The 15,210-nt window shown below is 40.4% G+C and overlaps 1 protein-coding gene across 1 annotated transcript; it reads right to left on the bottom strand.

Annotated features, from left to right (window-relative positions):
• Nucleotides 1–227: 227 nt before the first annotated feature.
• Nucleotides 228–14,129, bottom strand: LOC110975132 (5-hydroxytryptamine receptor 4-like). The gene is made up of 3 exons (XM_087138172.1): nt 13,700–14,129; nt 13,042–13,555; nt 228–5,508 (listed from the first exon to the last, which is right to left on the bottom strand). Exon 3 carries the CDS (start codon nt 5,502–5,504, stop codon nt 4,233–4,235), a length of 1,272 nt encoding a protein of 423 aa, XP_086994298.1. The 5' UTR covers nt 5,505–5,508; nt 13,042–13,555; nt 13,700–14,129; the 3' UTR covers nt 228–4,232.
• Nucleotides 14,130–15,210: the final 1,081 nt, after the last annotated feature.

Raw genomic sequence — 15,210 nt, 5'->3', positions numbered from 1 at the left:
TTGTCTGTCAGTACTCTTCCACACAATCTGCAATTCATCGAGCAATATTGACAATGACTCACTCCTGCCACTTTTTTATCAAATTGATGTTCTAGATTGTCCTCCCCCACGGGGGGAGGGGGTCGAGTAAGAATTCTGCCACCTTTGGGTTGTAGAAAATGACATTGTTGGCAACATCTGAATTTAAGGCTACAATATAAGCAAAAACAGAGAGATAAACAAACGTCCTCTTTTTCCTCTCTTTTCGAGTGGATTCACTCACTCTACAAATTTTAATAAATTGCAAAGGATATTTAAATCTCAATGCGAAAGATAAACAGTCCGGATCGTTACAATATCTACAAAAATACACAACAATGTACATGAATTGCAATTGTAGGGCCGTTCTCAACACACTGTGTTGGAGGTCCTGTTCAAAGTGATCCACATTAAATGCAAGCCTACATTCACATGAAAACGGGGAATGAATATAAATATATCTCCACATTCATGTACCACAGAAAGATATTGCACGATAATTCAATTACTGTCTGTCAACAACGTGAAATATGAAGTTTGTGGTGGACTCTCCTGTCAGGCTATCGGACAGACACATGGCAACTATATATATTCATCTCTACTTAAGGGCAAAGGACGTTAAAAAATAAGTTACAGATCCAACAATTTTTGATCACGTTAAGCTATAAAGACCCTCTCATTACTTGTGTACACAACATTACTGGTTTTATCTATTAGGCTTTGCAGATTGGCACGGCTTCTTTCTCGCAGGCTTCTCTTACAGGCCCAATTTTAAAAAAGTAATTGGAAACATCTTTTGATAAATATTCCTGTTTAAGGAGCATGGGGGGTTGAGAAAACGCTGCTGTTTATTCGCATGAGAAGAGGTTGGCTGTCATGACTGTAGGTACCAAGAAATATAAACAGAAGATAATTTTCAACAAAAAGTAATTACTCAAGAAAGTAATTACGCAAGAAATAACGCTTCACTGACGTGACTCATTGGGCATTTCAATAATCAATGTTAACAAAATAAATTTAAACAAGACGGGAGCAGAGGGCTGCGTCGTTTACTCAGAAATGTTGGTGTTTATTGAACAATTGATTGCCAAGTGCCTCTTTCCTCTCAAAGAATGGGCCTATTTCAGTTTTTCAAATGGCTAGTTTTAATTCACAAAATATACAATGGTGTTTGAAAAATTACCTGACGTACAGTGGGGGATAAAAAAGCAATGTATTACTTTGTTTACCGTCCCCTAGAAGCTAGAGAAATACATGTAGTATTTTCTGGCATGAGGTTTGTGCGGATTTTACCCCGAAAGAAGAAATACGAGATCAACTGACCGCGTGTGACCTATGCTGACGACGTTGCTTCGTAAGCGAGAGTTCACAGCGGTGCTGTATGTATGGAACAACCCGCAAGGCATGAGGAATATCAAAGGCAAGCCAAACACCGAGTCGGCCAAATTATATCCCCGAATTCTGGTAGATCACATAGTCTGGGGATCGAGTTACTAAGACAACGTCAAAGCAGACTTTTATTGCTGGGAATTCCGATCGGTGACTTGAGCTGAGGTGGAAGGGCCCGAACGAAAGATAGATTACCAGGGTGGTGCCAATGTTTCGTTCATGGAAACGCGTCCACTTAATTTGCACGGCTTGTTTTACCATTCCGCGTGCCTCACCTTACAGGAAAAGGTACATTACTGTCATTTTAAGTGATGCTTGCCCTTTCTTTTAATTAGTTTTCTCTTTACTCATTACAACCATTGTTCGACGATCCACGAAGAAGTGACGGGTGAAAATTAGAACATTGCCAGGATAAATGGCACAATTTGTGTATTATGCTACAGACTTGTGTGATGAATCACAAAAAAACGTAAAGAAGAACAAAAAGGCGGAACCATTCATATTGTGTCAGTTATGTCAGCCAGTGGATTAGAATGTTCCAAGTTATTCCGAGTGATTTGATGAGAAGAGGCTTCGTTGGGGAAGCAAAACAAACATCACAAAGCCAGACAGGCATGCAAAACGCAGACGCAAGGAAAAAAATACGGGGAAAAAAAAGAAAAACTACGACAACGAAAAAATGGTGAAACAGCACCGACGACAAAAGTGTGGAGAATCCTCTCAAACTTTTCCAATGAGCATTCAAATCAAAATCCTCGTACAAAAGCAGTGAATCACTTTCGCTAGCGTCACGCCCACAACCAGCTTGCAGAATTGATCTCGTCCATGTATCAGACATCTGCTTTCCCGTTTCTCCGGCATGGCCAGGAAAACGGAAAGACAGAGACCTCCAATGAGATACCGGAGGTATTCGAGGTTACCCCCTGATTCAAGTCAATTAGGGGGGTTCTGTCGGCAGCTGGTATAAAACCGGAAAGCAATGTCACATCATGGCTGTTTCCTGATAAACGATAATGCTCTTCTGAACAAAAAAAGCCTTTCAAAATGCCACAGCAGACAGCTGCAGACAGAGGAGACACTGAAAAAGTAGTCAGACTCAACTACTGAAGTAGCGCTCTGCCCCTCCGAGATCCATAATAAACAACTGATTTAAAAATAGAAATGAAATCTAAGCGTAACCCGATTCTGCTTTTGTACACGTACACTTTTTCAACACTTGATAATCAAATGAGAGGTAGAAAGTTTTGTTTATGTAGGGAATGTTTAGAGAAAACGTCTAAAGTTATCTACTTTCCGGGGGTCAGTGAAGCGTGAGGCATGTAAGTAATACATTACAAATTCACAAATTTTCAAAATCAGTTTACGAACACTCTGAACAAGTTATCACAGTTAGAAGCTTGCTAGTTGAGTTTAGTATGTTGGCAACAGCAACTTTTTCCACAGCTGCTTGAAAAAAAAATCAAGGTTCTGAAGAAGCCTTAACAGAAATCTGTTTGAGAGTTGGTAGACTGGAGCATAGCTACAAATTAACCCCCCCCCCCCGAAGAACTGAACACTTTAATTTTTTTCAGCAATGCTAGATTTGTAGAGGTTATAATAAATCATACTAATAATATATTGCATTTAATACCGATAAGTGCTTCAACATACATTTTAGCTGCACTCAAAAGTTTAAATCAGTGCGCCTTCCTTGTTTTAATTATGGGTTTTGCCCTTACACTGACGTATCTGTGCTTAGTGTTGTGTGAGAGCTCGCGAAAAGTATCACAGGCTTATGGCTGGTTCATATTTCAGGCGACTGTGAAAATGAAGCGAATTTGATGTCACACAAAAAATGTGCGGCAAAATTTAGCCCGAGTTGAAACGTGTTCAACTTTTGCAAATTCACAGAGTGAATATTTGATCTGACGTCACAAATACGCATTTGTGTTCATTTTTGTGCCAAACATGAACCGGCCTTTACTCCGGTGAGACTCGACCCCATGACCTCCCTGCTTACAGTGTTTCTTCAACTGAGTCTTAATGGATGTATCTATCTTAGAAAATACCTTGATTTGGGAAATTCCAGTTCCTTCTACCTAATAATCCGAATAAACCAATATTTTCATTTCAAGAGCCTAAGAACATTTATTTGTCTATCATTCAAGAAGCATACTATCTAACAAGAGTTTGGTTTTCTAGCATTAAAACCTTATGTTCCTTATTCATAAATACCGTTAACATTTGATAACGCCCACTGCGTAAATCATGCATTGGCACTTAGGTACAAATAATCAATTCGGATTGGTCAAGTGTCTGTGTGCACGCGGCTTGCCAGGTGTGTGCCAAAGTCCCTAGAAGGAGATTCTATTGGACAACTTGTAAAGGAATATACCATAAATTGGATGGGGGAGTTCAGGAAAATGAAAGTAAATTCTAGAACAAAATCATTGAAAATCAATTATTATTTGCTTCTTTTGTTTCTGACTAAAGAAGTATTAATGAATGGGAATAAATATGTCCTTGGTCGGTAACATTTAGGGCCGGTAACATTTAAGACCAGCAAAGCACATAATTATTCCCTTATTCAATAACGTTTAACATTTTTTAACTGTGGTGTGAGATAAGGTCGTTTGTACACCTAAGAGATGCGTATTCATCCACCAAGAGGTTGAATAATCTCACCTGAGGTAATGTCTGTGAGATACTGTGTTCAGAATAACCTTGGGAGACACCATGACTATGGTGTCACAAGGCTCACATACATTTTGGCAAGTTGTAAGACTCTAAGAGGTCTTCCAAAGACACAAAATACCAAATAAAAATATGCCTTTTCTTTGGCACTTTTACATAACTGACACTTCTTCTGCGACGGTCTCAACAACTGGCTTACTCATAGTGTGCTGAATCAGTTTGGGTGTCACCCTGGAAGAAATTTTGGAGTCCAACTGACCAGTTTCCACGGCAACTGTTGAGGGAACAATGTCAGCATTGTTGTATAAGACATGCAAGTGCTGGAGCCCCCCAACCATACTGTTTGTCCTGCTGAGAGCCTCGGACACCCGGGAGTTTCGCCGGCCCTCGGTGCCTTGAGCCGACGACCGCGGACTCTTCTTTCCACAGCAGAGAGTGCGGAAAAGCCGTCGGTAGGCGGCCTTGAAGTCCTGGTTCCGATAAGCATAGATCCATGGGTTGAGGCAACTGTTTGTGAAGATGAGAAAGACAGAGTATTGATGCAACGGAAGGGTCTCACTACAAACGTCACAGAAACGTTCCACAAGTAACGTTACAGAGAAAGTCACCCAGGTAAGGAAGAAGAATCCGAGAATGATCAGTAATGTCCGTGAGTACTTGGTGCCCTTGAACATGTGAAAGTTCTTGCTGAAGGAGTTGGGGAAAAGAGACAGCTGAATGGCCGAGATGGCACGGGAGTGGTGCCTAGCGACCAGCATGACCCGGCAGTAGCAGCCAATCATGAACAGGAACGCAGGCACAAATACTAATAACACTTGAATCAGCATGACGTACTTGGACAGGAGATAAAAGGTACACTTCGGCTTCTCCTCCAACTGGCTTTCCGCGAGGGCGTGCCACACCAGTGGTGCGAAGGCAACAATGAAAACATACATCCAGATCATGAGGGAGAAACACAGGACACGTCTTGTCGTTATGTGCTGGTAGTACTTAAGTGGTTTCACCAGGGCAGCGTACCGGTCGTAGGCGACGACTCCAAGACCCAGCAAGGACACACCGCACCCCAGCGTCACCAGGCAGTAGGGCAAGAGGCACAGGTAGGCGCTGGTCACGAGGTAACCCAGCAGCTCAATCACAAACACTAGGGGCGCAAATACAGCCACCCAGATATCAGCAGCTGCCATGTTGACCAGAATGTAGTTGGATGGGATCTGCAGTCGCTTGTATTTAACCACCGCCACAATGACCAGGATATTTCCAAAAACTGTCACGACCGTCAGCAGCGAAACACTGACCACTGCTACTATGGTCTGTGGGGTCCATTCAAGGTCGGTGCTGCCTGAGTTGTTCTGGAGAGGTGCAGGTGGGCCGGTACCCTCATGTTTGTCATCTCCCATCTTGTACTCATATGACTTGAGACCCATACATCTGAAAGTTAAACAGACAAATATTCTTTAATTATTCTAGAAACTGGCGAATTGAATGACCAGCAAGTTGGCAAAAAAATCGTCTGCTATCCACTATCAATGTATACCTCACTCCAATGTGCCTCTTATCACATTAGACTGTTTTAGACACTAATTTCCCCGAAGTTTTCCCTTCGACTTCCAACTAGCATTTTGCCTTGTTCTCCAAACTTCTCCAACCTGAGGGAGGCTGGCAATAAAATTGTAAGTGTAGAATTTCATTACAAAAAATGTCTGAAGGAATTATGAGAAATAAGTGATCGCAAATACCCAGTATGTTTAAAAGTGGGCTCTGACTGTTTTGCTGGAAGTTTTAGGTGTTAACATCCTATCTAAAATTTTGAAACAAGAAAACCTAAAACAGGCAACTCGACAACTTAGTACCCCATTTTGCCTCAGAAAGATGAGCCACTAATGTACCATTCCCAGATGGAAAAGGCATTTACCTTAAAACAATTTTCGAAAAATCAAAGAAACATGGGGTCAGCAAGTGAATCCACTCCCCCGCCCCCTCAATCTGCTACTGCTGCTGTTGATGGTAGTAGTGTAGGATTTAGTAGATTTAGAAAGCTCCCATGGGCAAGTTGCCCAAGGAAATACAGTTAATGATTTGAGGATGTGATAACTAACCATAGATAGGATTATGACAAGTGGAAGGGTGGAGCTTCCTGTTGGTGGAGGTGGGGGTGTAAAGAGAGACTCAAAGGGTAGGAAGAAAAGAGAAGGAGTTTTAAATGGGGGCGGACAATGCAATACTGGACAGCATCCGTGCGGGGAATCTAGCCTATATTTGGGTGGGTAAACTAATGCTAAGTGGAGATTACTGACAAGACAAAGAGTGGGTAGTGTACTACCCCACTTTGGCTGGAAGGGAAGTAATCAAATCTCCTTATGGCTGTGTCTGAAATGGGCTTCCAGAGCTACGGCTAGGTCTATTGTCTGCACGTCTCCATGTATTTCCAATGGAGTGAAGACCTAGACCTAGCTCTAGACAATGGATTCGGATGCAGCCGCATACAAATTTAGTGACGCAAGCCTGATTACCCTACTAAACAGAGAGAAAATGGAATTCAGGAGATTTGGAACTTCAGAATCAAGTCTCCATGGTAGGAATGCAAGAGTGCTCTTTGTACATTGTCCACTGTGCCTTTTATGGTGAAGGATGAGGCAGTTACACAGCTGAAAGTTACCGCAATAGAGTGAGGGCACAGAGGGCAGATCTTAAGTGTGAGTTAGGTGTAATAGCATTCAGACTAGGGCATTACACTTTCCATCACTTCTGATTCTGCTGCTAATCAGGTCAATTTTTTGAGGTTGGTTTAGTGCAACAGACCCTGAAATGAGATTGGAATTCACATACGGTAATTGGACATGCAAAATGATAAAGCCACCAAACAACCTGTGATGGAATAGATGGAGCATAATCCAAAGCTACCTCGAGGACAAGTCCACTGCCTAAACTGTGAACCGGTGTTATAAAAACACCTGCACTCTCACAAGTCTGTTGTCATGGTAACACATGCGTACCTCTGCATCTTAGTGAGACCGTGTAACTAGTTCTCTGCAAACCGCAAATTAAGCAGCACAAGCAATGCGAAGAGCAAACACGATCCACTGAGTCATTTTGACTCCACTACAAAATATCCCTCCAAGAGAAGGAGGTTTTTGTCATCTGTAGTGCAAGTGGTTGGACTGTGACGGGCTTCCGTCCGTCAATTGTACAAGTGAGAAAGCATGATATTCCGCAAAAAGAGCCAGTAATAACTGGCCTAATTGGTACTTGGTGTTTGCTTAATTGCAGTGAACATGCCCAGGGAGCATGATTCCGCTTCATAGTCCACCATATCAAAGCCTCTTCTTAGTGCATATAAATTTATGTTCCGCCATATGACAGGAAAAACACAGACGCCACCATAGATTCAGGGCTGTTAAAAATTAACATTTGGAAGTACACGTCATCAAAGTTTGTAGACAAATAATTCAGGACAAGGACTTTCATCAATACTATGTGGTTTATTCAACGGAATGTAACACCGTCAGTCCAACTTTCAGTCCATCCTGAAGACTTTCCAAATGTCTCTAGAAATTGAAATTATGTCTAAATTAGATACAGGTCAAGGCAATTTTTTTTGTCGGCCTTTGACATGGGCAGGAACAAAATGAGGAAATTGAATCAAACACTGTTGGTAAAGTCAATTAAATTTCTGGCAACGCCTTAACAAGGCAGACATGTTTCTCCACCAAGGAAACTGCACACCTTCACAGCAGTATATATTTCCAGGAGGCCTTCACAAGGAGGACATTACTGAACACAAGTACATGTAGAGGAAGTGTAAGGATGAAAAAGAATGGAAGTGATGGGCACTACAGGTGTAGTCTTAGTTCAAGATGTTAGAGAGGAATCCCAAAGGGGTATGACTGTATATATGCATAGGAGACAGCTGGATTGAATTATTCATCACATATAGCAGCATAGTAGATTATGCAGTGGCTCATGGGATAGTGTCTTGTATGTAGGAACGGCAAATTTTTGTTAACAAGAAAATCCCACTTATTCTTTAACAACCAAACACAAGTATGAAACTTGTAGCTATATGTAGGAAATGGTGAACTATGTAGCTCCCTTTTTGCGGCAGGAATCTCAAATCATACTATCATGACCACTGCTTTCTATCAAGCGATTTCAAAACATTTCTGATTCAAAATTTGAGGCTCACTTTTTGCCCTTTTGAGAAGCTGGGATGAACTGATCCTCTCAAAATATTTGTGAAGGAAATGCATCACAACTCCAGACGCAAATAGCATTGTTGGTGGGTTGCTGCCTTGATCAAAACACGCTAGTTCATTGTGTACATCACATGCACACTGAAGTGCTGACCTATATTACTGGTCAAGTGAATTATGTCCACTTTGAGGATGCTATGAAGCAGAAATTAATGAAGAAATTTATCCATCTCAGCAACCTGTAGGATGGTGAGGGCAATTCTGTTGATTGGTAAATGGTTTCCTGGAAAACTCTGGTAAAAAAATTACAATACAAATAAAAAAGTTAAAAAAAATCAAATTTTAACCCATAAAATAAAATGAACAAACAAAACAAAAACTCAAATTTATGATTTCAGGGCTGGTGTGCCAAACCATTCAACATTATAAATCTTGACCTTGTGCACCATTTTTGTTGGAGAAGCATGAGCTTGATGAGGCTTACCAACTGCTTGACCCCCCTCCACTCAGGAAGCCAAGGGAAACCCTCTGATTACCCACACAATTGGGATATTTTTAGACCTATTCCGGTTTAGTCCATGCCTGGTAGTATGATAACTACATAATGGACAATTGTGGGAAGGAAGGGACGTTAACGTGGTAAAGGGGAACCGATGATAAATCTCAAGAGAATTTGGTAGGAAAGAGGAACTTCAAGAGAGTGGATACTAGGGAAGATAATGCACGATACGTTGATAAGGAGTGATTCACAAGTTGCTTTTTCTTGCATGGAATTCTTAAGTAAGGGAATGGATATGTGCCTGGCTGGTCTTAAAGGTGCGTTTAAGACCAGCTCAGGAGAATCCTAACGCAGCAAATGCCCGAGCCACAAGTGAGGGCATTATCAGTCTCCTGAGCTGGTCTTAAAGGTTAGTATAAGACCGGCCAAGCACATATTTATTCCCATTCATAAATACCTTTTTAGTCGGAGAGTCAAAAGTAGTCAATATATGACGGATTTCCAATGATTTTGTTGTAAAATTTTACTTTCATTTTCCCGAACACCCCTGTCCATTTTATTTGTAGTTCTCCAAAAGAATCTCCTTATATGGACTTGGCATGCGTGTGGTGATTGACCAATCAGAATTGTTTAAACTGTCTCATATCCAGGTACCAGTGCGTGATTTATGCAGCGGGCATTATCACTCCGCAGTGGGTTATATTAAATGTTAATATGTGGTCAAGTTGCCCGCTGATGAATAAGGTGACTGCCTGAGGTATTTATGAAGTAGTCTTTAAAAAAAAAATATACCAGGAATGTTTCTGGCTATTTAATGAAAATCACATGGCAGAGCTGCAATGGGTCAGTTCAGTATTTCCAAACAGCAATGCCATTCAGGAACAAGGCACGCGCACATGTAAGGCCATGCTGATAGGGTTGAGCTTGCTTGAGGGTCTGAATGACTTTATTTTGGGCAGGTGAATTAAAAATACCGAACTGACTCATCAAAAGAACACTGACCAAGTCCATTCGGAAATAACAGGAGTAGTAAAATTCTTGTCACAATTTCTCACATAATAAAATTCAGCTTTTGTTTCTTTTCAAACCATTGATGCTGGGCTTACAAACAGCTATCCCAGTTTATCCCAATTTTGGTCTTACAAAGATTACAGAATCCATGCATTTTCTGTGGACTGTAATCTGTTCCACAACATTAAAATCCCACGTCTAGGGGAAAAAATGAATCTGAAATCACCAGCACAGCTTGCCAGAATGATTGTCGCACAATAAATCTTCTAGCAAACCTTGGGGAGGAAAGGGGAGGCACCATGGTAAAATGTTTGATTTATCCGAATTTGTAAAATACTGTTTACGAAGGCCAAACATACATGTTGTGAGTGATAAGTCACTGTGATTTGTCTGTGTAGGTGTCTGCAGTGAAACCATGGCTTTTCCCGTTGACATGGACACTTTCACCTCATCAATGACCTCTTGTGGAAGTTGGCTCCTGTGTCTAATCCCACGTTACTCCTTTCCAATTATCGACTGTATTAACAGTTTATTTAGAGTTGAGCATTTTTTTACCACTGTCAGAATTTGCCCCCTCTTTGCCCTTATATCTTTCCAATCCACATTTTCTGCCTATTTATATGGTAAAGAAGCTACAGGAAATCAAATTCTGACACACAACTACCTCTAACTAAACCTCTTATGTAAACTATAATTTAAAAGATCATGACCAATTTGCATTTGAAAATTCATTCATAAAACCAATATATTTTGCTATTGTCATTCCATTAATGCACCTTGTTCACTGAGTATCTCTTCATATTCATTTAAGTCAAAGTTCAAAAGTGACATAGTGTCACGGTGGCCAAAGCTGGCAGTTTTGAGGACCCAACTTTCTATGATTCCACAGTATTCATTTAATGCTGACGCAGTTAAATGTGCATAATTTTTATAGACTCCCTAAAACTGTTGCAAAACTCCAAAGAAAAGAAAAAAGAAACAATACTTTGGGGGAGGGGAATACTGTTTCTTTGTTTTTGTTTTTGTTTTAGGCGATCAAGGGGGAAATAAAAACTGTGATGCTTCTCACATCAAATTTCCAATTCTCCCAAAAAAAAATCACTAGAAAATCATTAAAATACAAGAAATAGGATGATACCAAATATAAATGTCCTCCAGTTATTAATTAAAAGTATCCACCACGTACAAGTAAAAATTGAAAAGAAGCCTCATGTGAAAGATAGTGATAATTCTGACAAACACTGGTTGCCAAGGTGTCATTGCTAGCAGCTCATGCTAATGGCACATGTATGGAATCAATCACATAATGTGCACAATGAGTTATGAGTGATTTATAGTCACACCTTGCAGCCTCCAGCCCACCTGCACATACAGTAGGTTTGGCCGCTTATCTCTGTAAATGCAGGACTCCTAACTCAGCCATTTCAGATTATTCTCATGCAAAACATAAATGAAAAACTGAAATGATATTTCAAAAAATAATTCCCAGCCCCTACAGAAGAGATACATTGCTCTGCAAGCTCATTTCTCGTAAAAAAAATCATTTCATATGTGTTTTATGCAAGTAAGACATTAGTTCGTGTCTGAAACAGGTTTTCAGTACAGGGATATGTATGCTCACGTTCAACGCTTTGTTTATGTTGGCAGCTATGTAAAGTGGAAAGAGGAGAATATAATCCTAATGAATAATGTAGGGCTTTGTGCTGGTCTCTTTCACACAGAGGTACAGTACTGCCAGCTGGATTTTCAAAGATTGTCGAACTGAGGGTGGGAAATATAAGAATCTGCCCCTCCTAATTCCTCCAAAAATCAAGTCCAAGATATAATTTAAATACAGCAGTTAACAATGTGATGATACCCATTGCTTCTAAATGTGTTTAAATTCCAACATGGCTCATCACACTCATATCTAACAGACCTACTGTTTCTGCATCAATCACATAGCCAGAGAAAGGGGATTCTAAGGTCTTCATCTGATGCAAACATCCCGTTTGCACGTGACAATCAATACAAAAAAACTACTGGTGACAAAACCTTTTCCATGGCAGGTCTCAAAAAACTCCACATCAAATCAGACTGTCAAAAGAATTGTTCAAAATTCACCTATTTAGCCAGTCTCCTCAGTAATCTGTACATTTTTAGGTGCTTACTGATCTCTCTGTTAACTGTTTTCTTTGTAAAGCGTTTTGATCTTATTCAAAGTGTTACATAACTACCTGTTTTATCATTGCTGTCTTTCAAGGAAGGAAAATGCATCTTCATCTTTTAAGAAATTGTATTCTTTTACACAAAATCTAAGTTTTCCACCTGCCAGACAAATTGACCCTCATAATATGGGCCTAGCATGACAAAAGCAACGTCTGGACTTTCTGCCACTCAAATTCCAAATGAGCTGGATGCAAAAGGTGAATTAATCATGCAAGCACTGTGAAAGAACTAAACAAAAGATGACTTTAAAACAAATTGGCTAGCAGAAATATCAAGTGTCCTCCGTACGCTAAAAAAGAGGTTGGAATGCACGGGAGACAATTTGTGACCAAACTAAATCTGAGCATGAAATAGAAAACCCTGGACCGAAAACAGCAGGTTTAGGGAAGCTTATTTGAAATGAACTAATGAGATGATTGTCTGCTATCCAGTAGCCAGGTCCCACAGCGCGTGTTTACACAGCTGCATTTGATTTGGAAATGGCTGGGTACTTTTGTTACAAATGAGGTCTGAAATTCCCTACTGATTGCACAACTTTCTTTCTCCTCTCGAAAATGAAAAGGAGCAAATATGAAAAAAATCCATCATTTTCAAAATGCAACAGGTGAGATTGCTAACATCAAGATGACAATCTGGTAAATGCCTACATGAAGGTATTGAATCATTCCCCCCCCCAAAAAAAAAACCAGAGGTGGATTGTGACTTGAAAGTAAGATCTCCAGTACAATTCCTCTTGGAAACACCTTTCCAATTCATAAGTAACTTGAATTAAGAAAAACGTAACTATACTAAACTATACTGACATGGGGCTACACTGATGTGTAGAGAATTCTTTCAGTATCAGTTCTTTTGATCAATTCCATTTGTTTTTCTGCTGATGTATAGAAATGGGGTATAAAACTGAAAATGACAGGAACTACACTTGACAATTTTAAAGGGCTTTGCAATTACAGTCTCCAGAAAATCTGTTGATTAGAATAAAAAGTCTCTCTAGATTTAGAGGTGAGCATGCAGATTTTGCCACATTTTGGAAATAGACAGGTTAACACTTACAGTTTGGTGACTTTTCTGTGACCTTTCCACTCTTCAGCTCTATCAGAATCCTGATAACCAAGCAACTGAAAGCAGTAAACCTACAGTTTTGACAAACGCTACTTCTTCCCAATGATATAAGTCCTTGCCTCAGTGACTTTGCAGAGATAACACAGAGTTGTGGTTGATATTCGGAGCTTAGAGTTGAGACCACATTTCTGCAAAACTTGCAGACCTCTGAAATGCCAATGTGATTAAATGCCTCTCAAGCACAACAAATAGAAGATCTCTTTGACACAGCAGGGTAGAAGAAATGCCTTTAGTGGTAACCCCTTCTGTGTGCTGATCTCCAGCTGAACATGATGAAGTGTAGGACCAGCTTGGCAATCTCGAAGTGCAGCCTCCTGAAGCTGTCAGTTGGTAACGATACTTGGGTGACAAATCATCCAGGCGTGTCTCTGGTGTGCAAGGTGTTCATCCTTAGCTCAGAGTCATCCCAAACACACAGTTTAAGTCCAGGGTATTGCTTGGCCCCCTGATTAAACAAAAGAAAGGTCCATGCAGTCTTTATGGCCAGTGATGACCAATCATAACTTTACTTGACCGGCAATGATGTACCCTTCAGCATGGTATGTCTAGCCAAGCAAGCCTGTCTGCTGTTTCTCGCTAATTACTTTACCTAAATCCTGATCCAGCCTTGTTCAGGAACGATTTCATCATTCTCTCATCTAGTGGTGAGTGGGAGGCTGCCTCTGGCTGGCTGGCTGACCAGCTCTGTCCTGTCGCAAACACCCTTGAATAAATTAAGCCAAGGTGTGCTTCCCCTTTCTGTCCAGGCGATGTTCACTGTCAATATGTTCCGCTGTGCCGTTCCTTGCCTCCTGTGTTAATATTGGAGGCTGTTGTTGCATCCCACTGACTCACCCAACAATGCAGCTCTCTCCCCCAACACTGCAGAAGTGCCCTCATATTTGTGGCCACACAGAAACTAAGACTAGTTCGTGGAGCATTTTTGTCTTTCTCTTTCATTAACTTGGTACACATCAGGGCCTGCAGAGACCTCTATGACTGTGAAAGACCATTTATCCACTTCGTGATCATGATCAAATCTCTCCTTTCAAAAGAATGACATGACAATACTGAAATATTCTTAATATCTTGTAATATCTCGCAATTGCAGTGAACGGCACTTTGACAGCATTTAAGGACATAGCCTGTCAAGCTACATAAATTGTGGGAATGTTAAGACCTCTACTTGCAGAAATAGTCTCACACTAAAGATCATGAAGGAATGTCACAATGCTAGTTCTTTCATGTTCTTCCTTGGTATGATAATCACGAAACCAAACTTACCGTCAGTTTAAAAAGTGAACTGAAAGTTTGAAATTTGGGAGTGTCTTGAGTGTCACCTGAACTGGAAGAGAAATTGTGATGGAAGGAATAGGAACCAAGCTCAAGTAACAGATAAAATGAAGGCAAGTTCCCCCCCCAAAAAACCTACACTCCAATAACTCAAGAGTTTTTGGTGGCAAGGAGTATCTCTATACTTTGTTACCGCCGAGAGTATTTCATAATTTTCCTCAAAGGAGAAAACATGAAAGAATTTAAATATGCCAGAAGCAGTTAAACAACAGTCCTTCATGGGAGAAAAGCAGTGGATTGAGAAAAACCAATAACAGTCATACGCTTCATTTCTAGTGCTTTAATGGACATTCAATACAAAACTTGCAAATATTGGCAAAATAAAAAAGACTTATGAGTCAACATCAGGGAAAATAAATTCCTCTTAGAATTCCTTCACCTCAAGGATGTAAACAAACACACAAAGAAGCACAGGAAACATACCCAGAAACCTTTCTTTCTTTTGTTATTAACCTTAAATCATGGTAACATAAGATTTGACTTGACTGGCTTCAAAAAACAGTCACTACTTGTTATGGCATGGTGACAGTACATTACATTTAGCCAATGAGAGTGCAGCACAGATCACGGATCCACCCACCACTGCTTTGCAGGTTTTGCAGAATGGAAATAATTATCAGGGAGGCTGAATGTTAATTTTAATCTGGAAAAAGTGTGTGGTTTGCCATAACATAAGCTGATTTTTTTTTTTATAAGACGGACAAGCGAATAAATTTTGGTCAACATCAAAGAGAAGCATTGCTGACCAGTTTTCTTATTTACCTCAAA

This window comes from Acanthaster planci, linkage group LG01 (genome assembly GCF_054643075.1).
Source record: "Acanthaster planci isolate LZ-2023a linkage group LG01, COTS_SCS, whole genome shotgun sequence".
Taxonomy (NCBI): domain Eukaryota; kingdom Metazoa; phylum Echinodermata; class Asteroidea; order Valvatida; family Acanthasteridae; genus Acanthaster; species Acanthaster planci.
This window is presented reverse-complemented; position numbering and strand designations above follow the sequence as displayed.